At 39.8% G+C, this 20,515-nt stretch overlaps 1 protein-coding gene across 1 annotated transcript in view; it reads right to left on the bottom strand.

Moving 5' to 3' along the window:
• LOC126281972 (uncharacterized) overlaps positions 1-20,515 on the bottom strand; it is a 76,494-nt gene that overhangs the window by 27,535 nt on the left and 28,444 nt on the right. The window contains exon 4 of the mRNA XM_049981348.1: positions 534-710. Coding sequence (XP_049837305.1) covers positions 534-710 — 177 coding nt within the window. The remainder of the gene's footprint in view (positions 1-533; positions 711-20,515) is intronic.

Raw genomic sequence — 20,515 nt, 5'->3', positions numbered from 1 at the left:
ACTCCGTGTGTGTGTGTGTGTGTGTGTGTGTGTGTGTGTGTGTGTGTGTGTGTGTGTTCTTTTGGCTGAAAACTAAAACACAGTCTCGTAACATTTGGAAATAGGATGAGGTACTGCATGTTATTATTGTGTGATAATCATCAAAGTGTGTCTTTCAATCTTGTAATGTATGGGACTAAGAAGGCAAGAGAGGGAGGGAGTAGTGGCAGTGGTAATAAGAATTTGAACATATAACACCATTTCACATGTAATCTGGAGACTGCCCTACACCAAGACAGCATGCTGACACTAGTACTAAAGCTAGTATTCATGTGGCATGATACATGCATATAAATAACTCTCCTACATAATTAAAAATTGTAACAATAAAAATCCTTCTGTACTTCATGTCATCAATTTCTTGTAGTGTTAATAAAAACAATGAAGAAATGGAAGCATAAAGAATCACTCTTTTGTTTTTATAAACAACATATCACAGTGAATATTTTATATCTTCACAGGAACCCACCACAATTTGTTTTAAAATTACTAACTTTTGTGACAAATTTTTCTTCTCCTGAAAATTCACACCAAGCCACTGACGGAGATCTTCAGGAAAGTGGTAATTATCAGGTAACCATGGTGGACCATTCACCTTAAGGATCTCCAAGAAAGGTTTCAACTGTGAGAACCATTCACAAGTACAACTAATTAGGTACTTCCCATATGCCCTGAAAGTACAATAAAATCTGAATTATATTAAATTGCAGTGAAATCAACATGATGACATGCTCAAAATGGCAAAAGCTTTTGACTTGGATTCAACAGCCTTTGAGAAACAAGGTACAGATTGTCTGTATTTTAATGTATTTAAGATTACATACACAAATGCATCCATTATAAAATAAGAGAAATCAGAGCTCGAACAGAAAGGTTTAGGTGTTCGTTTTTCCCGCTTGCTGTTCGGGAGTGGAATAGTAGAGAGATAGTATGATTGTGGTTCGATGAACCCTCTGCCAAGCACTTAAATGTGAATTGCAGAGTAGTCATGTAGATGTAGATACCTTAGGGGTTGCGAAGCAACTCAAATCGCTTGATACGGGCAAGTCTTCAGGTCCAGATTGTATACCGATTAGGTTCCTTTCAGATTACGCTGATACTATAGCTCCCTACTTAGCACTCATATACAACCGCTCGCTCACCGATAGATCTGTACCTACAGATTGGAAAATTGCGCAGGTCGCACCAGTGTTCAAGAAGGGTAGTAGGAGTAATCCATTTAACTACAGACCTTTGACGTCGGTTTGCAGTAGGGTTTTGGAGCATATACTGTATTCAAACATTATGAGTAACCTCGAAGGGAACGATCTATTGACACGTAATCAGCATGGCTTCAGAAAACATCGTTCTTGTGCAACGCAGCTAGCTCTTTATTCGCACAAAGTAATGGCCGCTATCAACAGGGGATCTCAAGTTGATTCCGTATTTCTAGATTTCCGGAAAGCTGTTGACACCGTTCCTCACAAGCGACTTCTAATCAAGCTGCGGAGCTATGGGGTATCGTCTCAGTTGTGCGACTGGATTCGTGATTTCCTGTCAGGAAGGTCGCAGTTCATAGTAATAGACGGCAAATCATCGAGTAAAACTGAAGTGATATCAGGTGTTCCCCAGGGAAGCGTCCTGAGACCTCTGCTGTTCCTGATCTATATAAATGACCTGGGTGACAATCTGAGCAGTTCTCTTAGATTGTTCGCAGATGATGCTGTAATTTACCGTCTAGTAAGATCATCCGAAGACCAGTATCAGTTGCAAAGCGATTTAGAAAAGATTGCTGTAAGGTGTGTCAGGTGGCAGTAGACGCTAAATAACAAAAAGTGTGAGATGATCCACATGAGTTCCAAAAGAAATCCGTTGGAATTCGATTACTCGATAAATAGTACAATTCTCAAGGCTGTCAATTCAACTAAGTACCTGGGTGTTAAAATTACGAACAACTTCAGTTGGAAGGACCACATAGATAATATTGTCGGGAAGGCGAGCCAAAGGTTGCGTTTCATTGGCAGGACACTTAGAAGATGCAACAAGTCCACTAAAGAGACAGCTTACACTACACTCGTTTGTCCTCTGTTAGAATATTGCTGCGCGGTGTGGGATCCTTACCAGGTGGGATTGACGGAGGACATCCCAAAGGGTGCAAAAAAGGGCAGCTCATTTTGTATTATCACGTTATAGGGGAGAGAGTGTGGCAGATATGATACACGAGTTGGGATGGAAGTCATTACAGCATAGACGTTTTTCGTCGCGGCGAGACCTTTTTACGAAATTTCGGTCACCAACTTTCTCTTCCGAATGCGAAAATATTTTGTTGAGCCCAACCTACATAGGTAGGAATGATCATCAAAATAAAATAAGAGAAATCAGAGCTCGAACAGAAAGGTTTAGGTGTTTGTTTTTCCCGCTCGCTGTTCGGGAGTGGAATAGTAGAGAGATAGTATGATTGTGGTTCGATGAACCCTCTGCCAAGCACTTAAATGTGAATTGCAGAGTAGTCATGTAGATACAGATATAGATTATACATCATCAAACAGAGGGAAATTTAGAATTTAAAGAACAGCCAGGCAGGACTATTCTCAGCAACCCATGGTTTTTTTTCAGCTCTTTAAACAAATAAAGATTTTATTTTAATGGACTACATGTGAACTACCTTCATTTTACTGATGGCACTGTAGTGCTTCCCTATAAGACAAATAAACTGCCACAACAAATCAAATAACATACTAGAACAAGTTTCACAGTAGCTCTGAAAACTAATTACAATAAGACTAAATTAATGTGTAACACAAGATCATAGAAAATGTGGAAATTACCAATGAATTCACAGGACTTGGGTGGAGTTAACGGTCTTCCTTTAAATGCAACCCTGGGCCACAGATAGGAGAGTGTTCAAGGGATATGGTGTGGAAAAGGGGCGGAGGGGGGGGGGGGGGGGGGCGGAGTTAATAAAATCTTCAAGATGTACCAAAACTCACAGTCACAGTGCATGTCTGTATTACATGTTAGTGATCATGTTCAACAGTGTCTGTACCATATGTTAGAGGTGGCTGAATAATCTGTTCTTTGGCTCAGATTACATTAGAAGTTTCTTAAGAATCTTGCCAGCAAATTATTCTTAAAGCAACTAAGCATCTGATGATGTCTACAATACAATGAAATAACACAACTAATTTTGACCTTTTAACTCTGGAAGCCCAGGGCAAGATGCAAGGCTCAGCCAGAGCATCTTGCAAACATAACCACAAAATTCAAAACCAAAAAGAAGTACTACCTCAGAACAATAAAAACTGCCAAATTATAGGCAACTAACAGATACATCCATTTCACTATAAAATAAGATGTTCAAGTTAGAAGACATCAGATTCACAAGCAAGGGAATACTACACGGGTGATTGCAGACTTTATCAGCGTATTCCAATGACTAAATATTTTCAGGTGATCAGCCAAGTAGTAGTGTCATCTTGTCACAACATTTCAATGAGTTTTGTACCCACCATCTTTGCCTAAACATGATGGGTATGAAAACACATTGAAACATTGTGACAAAATGATGCCACAACTCGGCTGATCACCTGGGGAGATTTCATAAGCGAATATTACAATGAAATAGAATAATGGAAAGTCCTTGTAATGGAAGCAGTAAAGCACATTTCACCACATAGCAAATAATGAGCATATGTAAACAAGACAGAACATGTTGCTAAGCATTCAGATAGGTTCATATTCAGAGAAAACATTAAAAAAAAAAAACAGATTTTCTGGTTAAAAATACACTTTCCCCAGGTGAAAGAACATTTTTTCCATGCTAAGTGACAATATATATTTCCTTGTACCTGTATAACTTACCAGTCCCTTGAATGGTACAGATTTTATACACTGGAGGGGAACTTCCCCACACTTTAGGAAATGAAAGACAACAAAAAAAAAAACACATTTTGGAAAGAGCTCTGACATGCGGCAACAGCAAATTTTTGTATTCTTAAAGTATAAATCTGAATTCCACCAAATAAAGAACAGTAGTTGTGAAGCACTGAAATCGTGATTGCGGTGTGCTTTCATCAGCCAATCGTAGCTCATATCACGTGATCTCTCCAGCCTGTGACAGCAAATATGCTGAACATCGGACATGTGATATAGTCAACCAATAATGACATCACTGTTAAGCAACATGAACACACAACCAGGAAAAGTCAATGGTTTATATTAATACGAGTATGTACACAGTATAGCTACAATAAATTTTTTTGATGGTTTATGAGTTGCATTCTCCACTTACATTTCTCTGTTATGTATTCTTGCACTATAAAATTATTGTCATGATTTAAATATGTTCTTTGGATAACTTACGTCATTCTTGCATTGGATAGTATAACAAACAATTCAGCTCACACAAAATACGACTGTCTGTTCCACTGTTTGGCAGCTGTACACTAACCAATGTATTTTGCTATGGTGTGAATCATATGATGGAACTATTATTTTAACAATTTACAGTTCATTTTTCTTACATACAATTTTCTTTATCACAGTTCTGAAGACAGCTTGTATAAGGGATTTTCTAAATCCACAGATTTTTTTTAGATATCCTGTACAATGAAAGATAAACACAACTGACACTAATTTAACTGGTGAAACAATCTGGGAAAAAAGGAAGTTCGCAAATATCTAGACAATAGTACTAATCCACCCACTGCACGAGATGGTGACAAAACAGATCCCAACAGTACAGGGATTACCCTTACTTCCTATTACATATAACTTTTTCTGTCACATTTCTCTGAAAAATTGAAGAATACTGCATACATATTAGAAAAATGTCAGCTGAGCTTTAGGAATGATTTACCAGAGCCGCTACTTTTCAATCGAGTAGCTCCTCAATCGACCTCACGATGGCCGAGTACACCAGTGCTCAACAGACACGGATGGTAACCCATCCAAGTGCTAGCCAAGACCGACAGTGCTTAACTTCAGTGATCTGACATGAACCAGTGTTACCAATGCAGTAAGACCATTGGCAATCTGAAGCTAACACTGACAGAAAATTCTGAAAGAGATAAGGGATTCAGATGTAAATTTCAATTAGGCTTATTACACCAGTCTTGCATCTTGCCCAGGCAATGGCGCCGATTTCACCACAGCAGATATCAGTATTACTGAGTCAAAGAGGCTACGGGACATGGCAACTCTGGATACATGACACTCTCAGCAACTCACCTGGTCTCGCCGCCTAGAGGCCAGACTGCTGTTACAATCAGGGAATGAGACCTCCAATGACATATCACTAGCCAGACTGAAGAAGTTGACATCATCCTTGTTACAGGCAACTGAAACCTGCCCCCCCCCCCCCCCTCTCTCTCTTCTAGACTGGACTATGAATTGTTATATGTACTACTGATTCCAGTGCTGATAATATATTTGCAAGAACTTACAGATGTTTAGAACCAAGGAAGCATGTAATAAAATAGTAACAAGGATTCTGGTCACAGTTCAAGGTACAGAACTCAAACTCAGGAAGCAGGCAATGAAGGCAACCATCTACATCTACATCTACATACATAGTCCACCAGCCACCGTATAATGGATAGCAGAGGGTATATTATACCACTGCTAATCATTCTCTTTCCTATTCCTCTCTAAATCTGGTGTGGGAAAAACGACTATCTATACACTTCCATACAAGCCCTGATTTCTCTCATTTTGTCTTCACAGATCTCAAATATGATGTACATTGGTAGCAGTGGGATCATTCTGCAGTCCATCACAAATGCTGGTGCTCTAAACTTTCTCAATAGTGTTTTGCGAACAGAAAGATGTCTTCTCCAGAAATTTCCTTCTTGAGTTCATACAGCATTTCTATAATTCTTGTGTACTGGTCGAAACTAACTGCTTCTTATTTGCTATAATGTCTTCCTTTAATCTGACCTGGTGGGGATGCCAAACACATGAGCAGTTCTCAAAAATGGACCCCACAAGAGTTCTGTATGTGCTCTCCTCTATGGATAAACTACACTCTTTTAGAATTCTTTCAATAAACTGAAAGTTCTCTTCACCCCCTCTTGTGTCCTCATTTGATTACATGTTGCTTTACAACTCAAAGTGTAGCTATTTAATCAACATACCTATGTCAAGCAAGGACCCAGAGAGTTTTATTAAAGTTCAGCAGCAGCAATTAGCACATCAACACTAACAGGCCCACTTAGAACAATGGAGGAAGTCGTAATCGATATTACAGAATTTCGAAGTCTTTCCCACTGATGTAATTTTTTGTTTACTAACTTAAGCTGCAGTCATTTGTATCCAGATTCTTTGTGTGAGATTTAATCATCTGGTTCACTCCAGACCAGGATGTGTGTTTACAAACACTACAGGACTCTCGAACCTGAGAAGAGGTTTTCAAACTTGCTGTACCTCATGTGGTTTCAAGTCACCACATTACGTGTTTGAGCAAGACGTGTCTTTTATTGATAGTGCACTCTGCTTCCATGGAAAATTGCAGAACCGCTTCTGGTGACAGTAGTATTGTGTCACCTGTTCAGTTATATTTCTACAACAAATCACAGATCATCCCATTTGCGCAACAAATCACAAAAACAGGATTTGAATCACTTATCCTTTAGTAGAGAATGCAGTGAGCTCAGCATTGTGTATCTTGTGGAGCGCATTCAGATAATTAGTGTCCCGCATACAATTCAGACAGGCACTGCTCCCATGGTTGTCCCCTTCCTGGGTGTCCCCAGTGTTACCTTACTCACATCCAACAGATCCCTTCATGATGTACATGATGTACCACATGAGATACAGCAAGTTTGAAAACCTCTTCTCAGGTTCGAGAGTCCTGAAGTGTTTGTAAAAACACATCCTGGTCTGGAGTGAACCAGAAAATGTGGAATATACTCACCATTCATGATTGCTCAGTTATGATTCAGCTGGATACACGGGCTTCCATGAAGACACCTACCTACACTCAGACTGGGTCTTCCCAATCAGCATCTACAGAGCTACAGCCGATAGCATATGCCCCATGTGATCACTGTGAAGTGATGGTCTGCTGCAAGAATGTCAACAGAAAATTAACATTTTATATTGTTACTTCAGGCCATATCCAGAAAGATTTTTGATCTCAATGCTTTTCACGCATATGGCTTTCAGTTTGACCATTTAGTAAACGTGATTTCCTCTTTGGTACCTTTTGACAATCTTGAAAATCTGAGTAAAGAGTTCTCATCTGTCTTCGACCCTGGGCTTGGCGGCATCCCAATTATGTGGCACATAATGAACTGAAACCATCACATACTCCATGTTTCATCTGCACATGTCCCATTCCCAGTGCACTTTACAACATGTCAAAGGAGAAATGGAGTGTCTTGACATGTTGGCATAGTACTGTCAGTTACTATAAGCTTATAGGCTACTCCATTGGTTTTTCTTCGAAGCCAGGCAGCAGACTTCACCTCTGGGGAGATTTTAAAACAACTGTTGAAGCTCAAACTGTTGTGAAGACTTACTCCATTCCTTGCTCCAAGGAACTTATGTCAAAACTAATAAGAGGAAAATATTTTTTCAAAACTGTCTAGCAGAGGTCTATCTACAGCTACCACTGGACGAAGATTCCCTGCAGTTCATGGTCATCAGTTCTCCCTTTGGCCTATATCACTACAATTGTCTTCGTTTCAGTATGGCTAGTGGCCTTGCGATCTTTCAGCATTATCTGAAACAGATCATGCATGACATCCCATGCAACACACACGACCTAGATGACAACCTCGTTACTGGTAAAGTGAGTAAAGCATATTTACGTAATCATCCTCTTCTTTTCAAGTTTTACTACACAATGGCCTGTCTAGCAACTTAAAGAAATCTGAAAACTTAAAACAGAGCTCACCATTTGCAGCATGGTCAACAGGACCGATTGCGGACCTCTAGTACAGAGCAGAATGGAGGTCTGAATCAGAGGCTCAGACAGTTCTGCGACTGTGTAGGCTGCAAATTCCTCAACTTGCACCACAGATTCCTTGACTTGCACCACAGGATGGTTGGGTTTTGGGTTCTGCTGAATAGGTCAGGAGTCCACTACATGAAGGAGGTGGCTACAGGGGTAGCAGGGGCTGTGTGGAGTGGACTGGGCAGTTTTTTAGGTTAGAGGATCTCAGGAAAACACAAAAAGGGCTTCAGTCACAAAGGGTGCAGGCCAAACACAGGAAGAACATAGATATAGGAACCATCAGTGCAACAGTTGTAAATTGTTGCAGTTGTGTTGGTAAAGTACCAGAGCTCCAAACATTAATAGAAAGCACCGATGTTCCAATCGTTATAGGCACTGAAAGCTGGCTAAAGCCAGAGATGAGTTCTGTCAAAATTTTTGGGTAGAACCTAATGGTGTTCCGAAATGGTAGGCTAAACACAGTTGGTGGTGGCATGTTTGTTGCTGTTAGAAGTAGTTTACCTTGTCGCGAAATTGAAGTAGATACTTCCTGTGAGTTAGTATGGGCAGAGTTCCTTTCAGGGTATGTTGATACAATAGCTACATATTTAACAATCATATACAACCATTCGCTTGATGGAAGATCCGTACCCAAAGACTGGAAAGTTGCACAGGAAACACCAATATTCAAGAAACATGGTAGGAGAAATTCACTAAATTACAAGCCCATATTATTAACATTGATATACAGCAGGATCTTGGAACATACATTGTGTTGGAGCATTATGCATTACCTCGAAGAGAACGATCTACAGACACACAGTCAACATCGATTTAGAAAGCATCATTCTTGTGAAACACAACTAGCTCTTGACTCACACAAGGTGTTGAGTGCTAATGACAAGGGATTTCAAATTGATTCTGTATTTCTATATTTCCAGAAGGCTTTTGACACAAGTGGCTTGTACTGAAATTGCATGTTTATGGAATATTGTCTCAGTTATGTGACTGGATTCGTGACTTCCTGTCAGAGAGGTCACAGTTTGTAGTAATTGATGGAAAGTCATCGAGTAAAACAGAAGTGATTTCTGGCATCCCCCAAGGTAGTGTTATAGACCCTTTGATGTTCCTTATCTATATAAATGATTCAGAAGACAATCTGAGCAGCCATCTTAGGTTGTTTGCAGACAATGCTGTTGTTTATCGACTAGTAAAGTCATCAGAAGATCAAAACAAATTGCAGAACTATTTAGAAAAGATATCGATATGAGGCAAAAATTTGCCACTAACCCTAAATAACGAAAAGTGTGAGGTCATCCACATGAGTGCTAAAAGGAATCCGTTATACTTCAATTACACGATAAATCAGTCAAATCTAAAGGCCATAAATTCAACTAAATACCTAGGAATTACAATTACGAACAACTTAAATTGGAAGGAACGCATAGAAAATGTTAAGGGGAAGGCTAACCACAGACTGCGTTTTATTCGCAGGACACTTCGAAAATGTAACAGATCTACTAAAGAGATTGTCTACACTATGCTTGTCCATCCTTTTTTAGAATACTGCTGCACAGTGTGCGATCCTTACCAGATAGGATTGACGGAGTACATCGAGAAAGTTCAAAGAAGGGCAGCATGTTTTGTATTACTGCAAAATAGGAGAGAGAGAGAGAGAGTCACTGAAAAAATAGAGGAGATGTGGGGTGGACATAATTAAAACAAAGGCATTTTTGCTGAGGTGGAATCTCCTCACGAAATTTCTTATAGTGAAGGTGGTCCGATGAACCCTCTGCCATGCACTTAAATGTGATTCGCAGGGTATCGATGTAGATGTAGATATAGACTACCTGGGACACATCCCTTGTATGAGCAATGAATAAAAATGTCAAAGCCACTATAATCTCCCTACATTGAGTAATATTAGAGAATTACAATTCTTCCTGGGTAATGTTAATTATGTTGGGAAATTTACACCCAGGCTTTAGAAAGAATCAAACCTCTCAACCTCATGAAAAGCACCAAACTTCGGTGAAACATTGCTTTTCAACACATTTCTGACTGCTTAAACAGTGGCCTTGACCATGTTCCATGCCTAACCATGTTTGAACTCAGGAAACCAATGGTCCTCAGCATTACTGCCTCCCACCATGGGATTGGTGCAGTTGTCTCATGAAGTTCTGACAGCACAGAACATTCCACTGCATATTCCTTGAAAGCATAGAAACATCCTCCTGTCAACTATACTCAAATAAAGAAACAAACATTATGAATCATTCTGCCAAAATTTCATACAAAATCCACTATAGATACATTGCTCGGCACACCAATGCCGATGTGCTTTCTCGGCTCCACAAGGCTCCTAATCCACACTTTGACTAGGAGAACGCAATGTGTATTGCTATTGCTGAGGAGCTACAGTGTGTTCTCAGAAGATTCCCCAACACTGTTTGAGAGAACGCCCAAGTCACAGCTGAGTAAATACAAACTGGTTGTGACAAGTGAGGCCATGGTGAAGAGGTATTTTGCCACAAGAAACGGTGCTGGCAGACGTGTCCATCCACGCTGTGCCTGGTGACCGCATTGTATATATCAACTAATCTACCAATACATCAGGAGTGATTGTAAGGAAAGATGTTTGTAATTGAAAGAATAAGGACGGGAATGAACAGAATGCACAGATGCAAAGAGAACCATGAGTGCACCGGACTTTGTGACCTAGGCCCACCCTTAAGTGCCCCGTTAGGGCACAGTATGCTCACTTAAAACATTTGCACTGTAGCATGTCGCCATGATGCACACAAACCTGAGTGAGCAAATCCCCCTGGTAAATAGTAGAGACAGGAAAACAATAAACAGGTAAGGGTACAGATTGGATTGGGAGATTGAAAATGATGGCAATCAAAATGGAATGGAGGTGGGTGAGGCACATTCCATGTGAATGGATGGCAGATGGTCTAAAGAAATTTTTTTCTGAATAATGTAAGATAGAAAAAGACTAAGACAATAACCTCATGAAAGGTGTGTAGATGACACTGAAAAATACACAGGAGGAATAAGGCCACTGAAGATTATAATGCATGGCAAAATTTAGAGAATGCCTTTCCCAGCAGCAGACATTAAGATGCTTAGGATCACCACCTTATTTCTGGTGATAATTATTGTATAATTCTACTATTACACCTTTTACAATAACACCAATACCCAAAATGGTATAAAACACAGTTAATTACAGTGCTTACACGTGGTTCTGTCACCTTGATGTTTAATGCCAAAGTGCAATACCCATTCACACATGGCAGGTGGCAGCACTAGCAGTGGAGGGTATATAGAGCATATTGGGGGATGTGGAAAACAATGTAGTTATTGTCATAATGGGGAAACAAAGTAATTTATCTGACATCCACAAGAACATGATCATCGGCTTTCAGGCCAAAGGTGGAAGCGTTTCCGAAATGGCCGAGTCTGTAAACTGTCCATGTGCTGCTATGGTTAAACTATATGAACAGACAAGCAACTGTTGAGCAATGGATCATCCAGATGAACCAAGAGACTACCAAGTGTTTCCTCAATTACTGTCCAACAAAAGTTGCTGCGAATGGGCCTCTGCGCCAAGCACCTGGTTCATGCATCCATGCTGACTGCTGTTCATCGGCACATTTCCAGTCCCTATGTAACCACTGATTGCACAAGGGAATAGTATACTCTTAACTTGGTTGATCTTGTAATTAGAGAATTCTTGAATACCTGTAAGTTTGCATAACAGGCTCTGTTTCCTTCTTGTACCCTTTCTCTAATACACTCTCTCTTATTAGTACTGCTAGTTAACAGGGCACCTAAATAATGGAAGCAGCTGTCAGCTATAAAATATCTATTAGAGGACTCCAGTTCATGTGGTTTCTTCTTGTCTTACACTTGCACACTACCATGAATTTGATCTTTTTTCATTTACCGTAAGTCCAATTTTTGCTCCTTCTGCTTCCATTATTTCATCCACTTCTTTAAGGGTGTTTACACTCTTGCCACAATTGCAATATCAACTAGATCTGTGCTTATCTGAGTGGATTTCATCATTATTTATTGTTCCTCTCTTATCTATTTTTTGTATCCGACTATGCAGGGTTAAGCAGAACAGGACTGCAGAGAGATCATCACTGTGGTTCACTCCACATGTAAAGTTAAGGCTCTTGGTCATTTTGTTGTCCACTTTAGCTTTTGCCTTTATGTCCTTCATTGTTGACTCAACTAACCTTCTTAACTTGTCACAGATGCTCAATTTTTTTAGTATGTTATACAATGCTGGCCTGTTAATAAACTACTGGCCATTAAAATTGCTACACAACGAAGACGACATGCTACAGATGCGAAATTTAATAGACAGGAAGAAGATCCTGTGATATGCAAATGATTAGCTTTTCAGAACACTCACACACAGTTGGCGCTGGTGGCAACACCTACAATGTGCTGACATGAGGAAAGTTTCCAACTGATTTCTCATACACAAACAGCAGTTGACCGGCATTGCCTGGTGAAAAGTTGTTGTGATGCCTCGTGTCAGGAGGAGAAATGCGTACCATCACGTTTCCGACTTTGATAAAGGTCAGATTGTAACCTATCGCGATTGTGGTTTATCGTATCGCGACATTGCTGCTAGCGTTGGTCGAGATCCAATGACTGTTAGCAGAATATGGAATTGATGGGTTCAGGAGGGTAATACGGAATGCCATGCTGGATCCCAATGGCGACGTATCACTAGCAGTCGAGATGACAGGCATCTTATCTGCATGGCTGTAACGGATCTTGCAGCCACGTCTCGATCCCTAAGTCAACAGATGGGGACGTTTGCAAGACAACAACCACCTACACGAACAGTTCGACGATGTTTGCAGCAGCACAGACTATCAGCTCGGAGACCATGGCTGCAGTTAACCTTGACGCTGCATCACAGACAGGAGCGCCTGCGATGGTGTACTCAATGACGAACCTGGGTGCACGAATGATAAAAGTTATTTTTTTGGATGAGTTCAGGTTCTGTTTACAGCATCATGATGGTCGCATCCATGTTTGGCAACATTGCGGTGAACGCACATTGGAAGTGTGAATTCGTCATCGCCATACTGGTGTATCACCCGGCGTCATGGTATGGGGTTACATGTCTTGGTCACCTCTTGTTTGCATTGATGGCACTTTGAACAGTGGATGTTACATTTCAGATGTGTTACAACCCGTGGCTCTACCCTACATTTGATGCCTGCAAAACCCTACATTTCAGCAGGATAATGCACGACCACATGTTGCAGGTCTTGTAAGGGCCTTTCTGGATACAGAAAATGTTTGACTGTTGCCCTGGCCAGCACATTCTCCAGATCTCACACAAATTGAAAACATCTGGACAATGGTGGCCGAGCAACTGGCTCGTCACAATACGACAGTCACTACTCTTGATGAACTGTAGTATCGTGTTGAAGCTGCATGGGCAGCTGTACCTGTACACGCCATCAAAGCTCTGTTTGACTCAATGCCCAGGCTTATCGAGGCCATTATTATGGCCAGAGGTGGTTGTTCTGGGTACTGATTTCTCAGGATCTTTGCACCCAAATTGCATAAAAATGTAATCACATGTCAGTTATAATATAATATATTTGTCCAGTCAATACCTATTTATCATCTGCATTTCTTCTTGTTGTAGCAATTTTAATGGCCAGTAGTGTACTATCAAAAGCTTGCACAAATCAACAAATATGAAATGGCAATCTATGTCATATTCATAAAATATCTAACAACAGACTACTGGTCAAAAATGCATCTATTTGGACAGAAACCGTATCGGTATTTTATGAGGACATTTCCAATGCACTTCTTTATCTTTTTATTCAGCATTCCAGAAAATATCTTATATGATGTATTACATAAAGTTATAACTCTATAAATTTCCATAACGTAACTTTTCTCCTTTCTGATACAGGGTGGCACACGAAATATATTACCGACTGTTTCTTTCACAATTTACAAAGCACATTAGATATCCCGCTGGGATCTCTGCAGCAGTAACAGAAGAGCTTGGAAAAACAAATGAGTTACAAAATGACATGTAATTCATGATACTGCTGCTAGGAGACTAGTAAGCAGCAATGGCTGACAATGGAAGACTGACGTCACAGCAACGATCAGCAATTGTGTTACTTTTTCATGAAACGAAAAGCCTTGTTGTGACTCAGAGGCTTTTTCGACAACAGTTTAACACACGATGGGTCCCTTGCAAGAAGACCATCCACAGTTTGTATGATAAATTTGTACAGGAAGGAACGGTATTGGAAGCGAAGCGACCTTGGCCTAATCCTGTTTGTTCGCTGGAGAATATTGAAGCAGTACGAGTTGCTGTACAGAGAAGTCCCGGGAAATTGTGTAGAAAGGCAGTAGTGCAATTGGGAATATCCAGATGCTCTGTTCAACGCATTCTCCATATATATACCCATACAAGATGACCTGTGCACAGAAGCTCACTGAAGAACACAAGCAGCAGAGACTACTGTTTGCTCAGTGGGCGGAGGATAGGGAAGAAACTCTCAACAACGTTTGGTTTTCAGACGAGGTGCATTTTCATTTAGATGGTGTGGTTAACAAACAAAATGTACGCTTTTGGGACACTGAAAACCCACAAGTGCTTCATGAACGACAACATTATGCTCCAAGGATTACAGCATGGGCAGCAATTTCCAGTTACAGACTTATTGGACCCTTTTTCTTTGAAGAAACTGTGAACAGTGAGTGTTATTTGAGCATGGCTTCGCAATAGCTTCATTCCACAGCTTCTTACTACTGCCTTGCCCTTCAACACACAGTGGTACATGCAAGATGGAGCAAGGCCACATACTGAAAACACTGTGTTGGAGTTTTTACACAAGCATTTTGACATGTGGATCATTTCACTCAGGTTTCCAGATCGCTTCAATAACAGACAAAATTGGCCCCCCTATAGTCCAGACTTCAATCCATGTGACTCTTTTCTTTGGGGGTACCTAAAGGAAAAAATTTTCTCGAAACATCCATGTGATTTAATGGAGCTCAGAAGACTTATTCTTCAAGCTCGCAGTGAAATTACGGAAGACGTGTGCCGTAGGATAGTCACTAACTTCAGTGTTCGTTTGAAGGAAGTTAGGAAATAAAATGGTGGACATATTGAGCATGTGCTGAGTTAGAACAAATCGCCATGGACGGCTCTTCACTGTAGTATATGTTCCTTTCAGATTGTATTGACAATAAAGTTTATATTCAGAAACAAAATGGTAACACATTTCGTTCACCACCCTGTATATAGGGCACATAATTCCAGTTTTCCAGTCCTCATGCATGCTTTCATTCTCCCATATTTTTTACATTAATGCACTTTTTCACACATTAGAGGATGACCAAAAAATTGTATAAGTTATAGTAGTATCTCATGTTTACCAGGTGCACAGTTATTTCTAAATTTACGTATCACTGGGCTCCCCAAATGTTGGTATTTTTGCTTCTTCCCTTTCATCTTTTCTTGCTTCTGCAAGGTTTGACTGAAAAGTAATGCCTTCACTTCTGTAACTCTTCAACAGTCGGCAGTATTGGTATGCGGCCAGTACTGGCTTGTTCCGTAGTCTCTTCTCTACAGCTCCAGTTGGCAGGAAGCCTTAGCATTGAATGGTTGTGTTGTTACAGTGTAAAGTATGGAACCCTGTGCAGACGGTCACTCAATACGATTTAAGCAACATGCGGTCACTGAATTCTTGACAGTAGAAGGTATCAATCCAAAGGAGATTCATCAGAGAATAAAAGCTGTTAATGGTGATTGTGTTGATTTGAGTTCTGTGCATCATTGGGTGAGTAAGTTTAAAGATGTTGAGGTGGGAACTCTGTCCTGCATGACAAACAAAGAGTTGGACATCCTGTGACAGCAACCACCGAGTTTCACAAGCAAAATGTCAACAGACTGATTCAGAATGATCATCATCCATTCAGAGAGAAATTGCAAGCACAATTAACATTTCAACAGAAAGTGTGGGTCGCATTATTGCTTTACTTGGCTATTGGAAGATCGTGCATGAAGGGTACCCCTGGATGCTGACTCCTGAAATGAAAGCGCACAGACCTGAAATTTGCCAGGAACTCCTCTCGCGTTACGAGAATGCATGTGACACCTTTCTCCATTCAATTGTGACAGGAGATGAAACGTGGGTACACCATTAAGACCCAAGCCAAAACGTTGATCTATGGAATATCGACATGAAGACTCGCTCCAGAAAAAGAAATTCAAGACACAGCTGGAAAAATCATGGCCACAGTGTTCTGGGATGTAGATGGTGTTATCCATGTTGATTTCCTTGATAATGGAACAATGCTGTGAACTCTGAAATGACAGCTAACAAAGGTCTGAAAGGAAATGGTAATTTTTTCCTGCAGCATTACAATGCCAAACCACATACTTCACGTGCCACCACAGCAGAACTTCAGAGACTGAATTTCACCACCATACGGCATGCACCATACAGTCCAGATTTGGCACTGCCTGACTCCTATCTATTCCCAATAATGAAAGATGATCTGCAGGGACATCTTTATGCTTCTGATGAAGACGTTGAGAGAACTGTGAGACTGTGGTTGTGGAAACAGTGTGTTGACTTCTTCCGCAACATTTCAGAAAACTTGTGCATTGTTGGCAGAAATATATGTTGGCTGGTGATTATGTGGAAAAGTGAATATTGGTAATTAAAGATCACATTCTAAGGATTATATCTGCATTTGATTTATTAAAATATTCCCATCCAAACCCAATTAATGAAGATGCAGGCATTACTTTTCATTCAACCCTTGTATATCCTGCTCCTGTACTTGTGGATCTCTTGATACCTAGTCCTAGTTTGTACTGACCATATCTTCAAAGTTTTCTGCCCATCTCTGCAATTTTTTTTTTTTTTTCGTCTCTGATTATTTTCCCATTTGTATTTTTACATGAATTTTGAGTGGGTTGAAGTCTTTTTTCCCATCTTTCCTATTGCATGATGGAATCATCTTCTCTCTTTCTGTTCCTTTAGCTCTTCTCTCTCTTGAATTTTACTTTTAGCCAACCCTTTTTCTTTTTTTACACATCCTATGAGCATTGGATCTTAATTCTTTACACACCTCCACATTACATTCTATCCCATTCATCATCAAACCATCCATTTCTTTTCTTTCTTCTTATCCCAAGTGTTTCTTTTCCTACCTCCATCACCACTTTATGGATCCCATTCCATATGTCTTGATTTCCCATTGTTACCTCACTGGCTGTCAGGACATTTTTAATTTTTATTTGGTATGGTTTTATAATTTCAACATCATTCAGTTTTGCTACATCACTATTTGCTTTTTTTCCCCATTCTGGTTTTTATATACTACTGCTAACTTTTCTTTCACTACCACTTTTTACAGCATAGTGATCTGTATCATAGTTTGGACCCCTGCAGCTCCATACATCTGTGACTGATGTGGCATGTCATGCTTTTACTAGCACATGGTCCACATACACTCTATTTCCCTGTTCCAAGATGTATTCCTTTTTGTGGAAAACACATACTCTTGATAAATAAATTATTCCTAGCAGCAAACTAACATATCTCCATTCTCATAACTCTCTTAATGTAATGCGTATCTTCGTGAAGCTCTTCCACATTCATTTCACCCAATGTGTACATTAAAATCTCTTTTTATGAGCTTTTTGGAGGTGCTTCTCCAGCAGCCACTACTTTACTCCGCAAGCATTTACCACGAGTTAGCATCTAGCAGTAGGTCGTAGTTTTGTAATTTACTACATACACTTTCCAGGTCTTCATCAAACTGTTCTTTTATTCTTTCTTCTGCTTTTCTTGTTGATGCTTATGCTGTTGTTATTGTCACATTCTTGAATTTCCATTTTATTCTCAGTCTGCTGAGCCTTTCCTTTATACATTCAGATTTCAAAAGACTTTTTCTAATCTCTTTTGCTATTATAAATCCTGTTCCAGACTGCCCTGATCTCCTTTCTGGTCCACCATACGCCAGAGAATACTGTGGTATCTGCCCTTGCTCTTGCCACCTCACTTCTTTTCATGCCATGATACTATACTTAAACTTCAAGATATCTTCAGCAACTACTTTAATTTTCTCAGGTTTCAACATTGTTCGTATGTTCTAAGTTACTACTCTCAAATCTTTTGTCCTTTTTCCTTGTTGAACGTGTGTTCTGTATGTTCCATTCATTATAGGAGGCTCTTGTTGTGGTTCTGTAATATGACATTTTTACAGTGTAGAATTAGTGGCCCCATGACCAATCCCCATTATGAAGGGCATTGAATTTTTTTAGGGTTTACTCCTTTAGGAAGGTTGCTTTCTCTTTGCCTTTCAAGTTCTCCCTGCCCTATGTTGAGGAACACACTTTGTTTGGCTCCTCTGTCAAGACCACTCTGGCTTGGATGACCCTGCTGATAACTATGGTACCAGTGGCACAGCCCTTGAGTTTGTTGGACCACACAAGCCCTTCTGCCTGGCACTGAAGGTGCCTTTGCTAAGGTGGTGTCACCTGGGAGTGTATCATTGCATCTGATATCTCTATTCTGTAGCCACTTTATCATCATCATCTTGAGATCAAATTTACTTGGTGGTTTTTCGAATTGCCTGCAATGGTATGGTGCATTATCCAGTCCAATAAGAGATCATATCAGTAGGTTATGAAGCACTTTACCTCAAATCATTTATCCAAATTCACAGAATTCAACTGCCCATCACAGTCTTCCTGCAAGGATTTGGCCCAAAACCGGAGATGTAATTCTTTTAAAACACTCTTTTTTTGAATCGACACTTCTTGTAATGAGCCTTCTGGAGGTGTTTCTCCATGTTATGACACCAGCCACTACTTTACTCCACCAGCATTTGCGACAAGTTATTATCTATCTAAGTCTCCACTAGACAGAAAATTTCAGTTCCAGCTTCTCTGGTGTTTCTCCTTCGTACTGAGTAACGAGACCACCAGAACACTATGTTGTGAACCTTCTTTAACCTGAAGCTTTCAAAAATTTTCTCACGGAAGTAGCATTCCAGATTCCAGTCTAACTTACTCTTCAGTACTGGAAGCAATTTACTGATGGTACACTTTTCTTAAGGGTATAAAATACTTCAATTGTGAGTCTAATTATTTGTTTACTGAAATCATAGATTACTTCACCACTTCTTCGCCTAAGAGGAGAAAAAAGAAAAAAAAATCTTAAAAATTTTGACTGTATTCTGCACTGAATACACTGCAATGAGATAAAACTGCATTTGTAGTACATACAATGTACATCCATGCTTCTATAAAAAGTGACTGGGCAGTAATAGTTTATGTACTATAGAGTATTTCACACCTAAGATATGCACATATAATAATTTTACTCTATTGCAGAGGGTCACTTCCATCAGTGAACACATAAAATGCCAAGTTACAGTGCCCTAGGACATTTCTAAGCTATTTTGAAGAAGAGGGCTGATATGAAACTTCCTGTCAGATTAAAACTGTGTGCCGGACCGAGATTCGAACTCGGGACCTCTGCCTTGCGCGGGCAAATGCTTAGTAGAGCATTTGCTCGCAAACGGCAAAGGTCCCGAGTTCGAGTCTCGATCCGACACACAGTTTTAATCTGCCAGGAAGTTTCAAATTTATAATAGATAAACAGAAATATGAATTTTATTACTGGATTATATTAACTTAGTAATTCAATTGAGCATGTTAAAAGATTTAAGTTTTGTTTTCTCAGGAAATCATTTTTTTACTTCTCACACATTACACAGAAGACAAAGAAATATGTTGGAAACATACCTCTTCTTAGTAGGAGGAGCAGGTAGTCTGCAACGATGAGCCCTTATAAAATCGTTTTGCTTTCTCAGGTTGCATTTGTTTTTCCCCTTATATGTGGTGCTCTTTTAGCCAGTTATTAACTGATATAGTAGCATTGTCTGCCTCTTTTCTCTGTAGCTACACCCAGTGGCATTTAATGTCATTTTTCTTGCACCACTATAAATAACAGCCCTATTTTTTCAAACAAGAGTCATTGGAATACACAGTGTTTATGGCAACTCACTAGAAGAACCAGGTACAGCCTCTTCACTCATTTTTGTGAATAATATTAACAATTACTATTCAAAAGACCATATTTCAATCAACACTATATCCTCAATGACTACTTCTTGTTATGGTGCACAATATTGTTATGCATTTGAGGTTGACAATGAGTGTAACCATTTCGAAGCAGCATCAGAAAAGGTCAATTTAAAGTGTTTAATTAGTATGTAATGGAGGCAGAGGCGAATGTGGAATGATTCAAGCAACAATATGGGCAACTAATGGAGAAATCCACTGATATAAGTGAAGGCGACTAGGGGCAGATTATTATGGGTCGGCATCTGAGAAACAGCATCTCAGAGACAGGAAAGCTAGTTAGTTATTCACATTCTAATGTCATGAGCATCTATGGAAAAAGTTCTGATTACAAGATATTAGCAAACACAACACTTTATTACTTCAAAAATACTGGTATAGGA

This window comes from Schistocerca gregaria, chromosome 7, assembly GCF_023897955.1.
Source record: "Schistocerca gregaria isolate iqSchGreg1 chromosome 7, iqSchGreg1.2, whole genome shotgun sequence".
Classification (NCBI taxonomy): Eukaryota; Metazoa; Arthropoda; class Insecta; order Orthoptera; family Acrididae; genus Schistocerca; species Schistocerca gregaria.
This window is presented reverse-complemented; position numbering and strand designations above follow the sequence as displayed.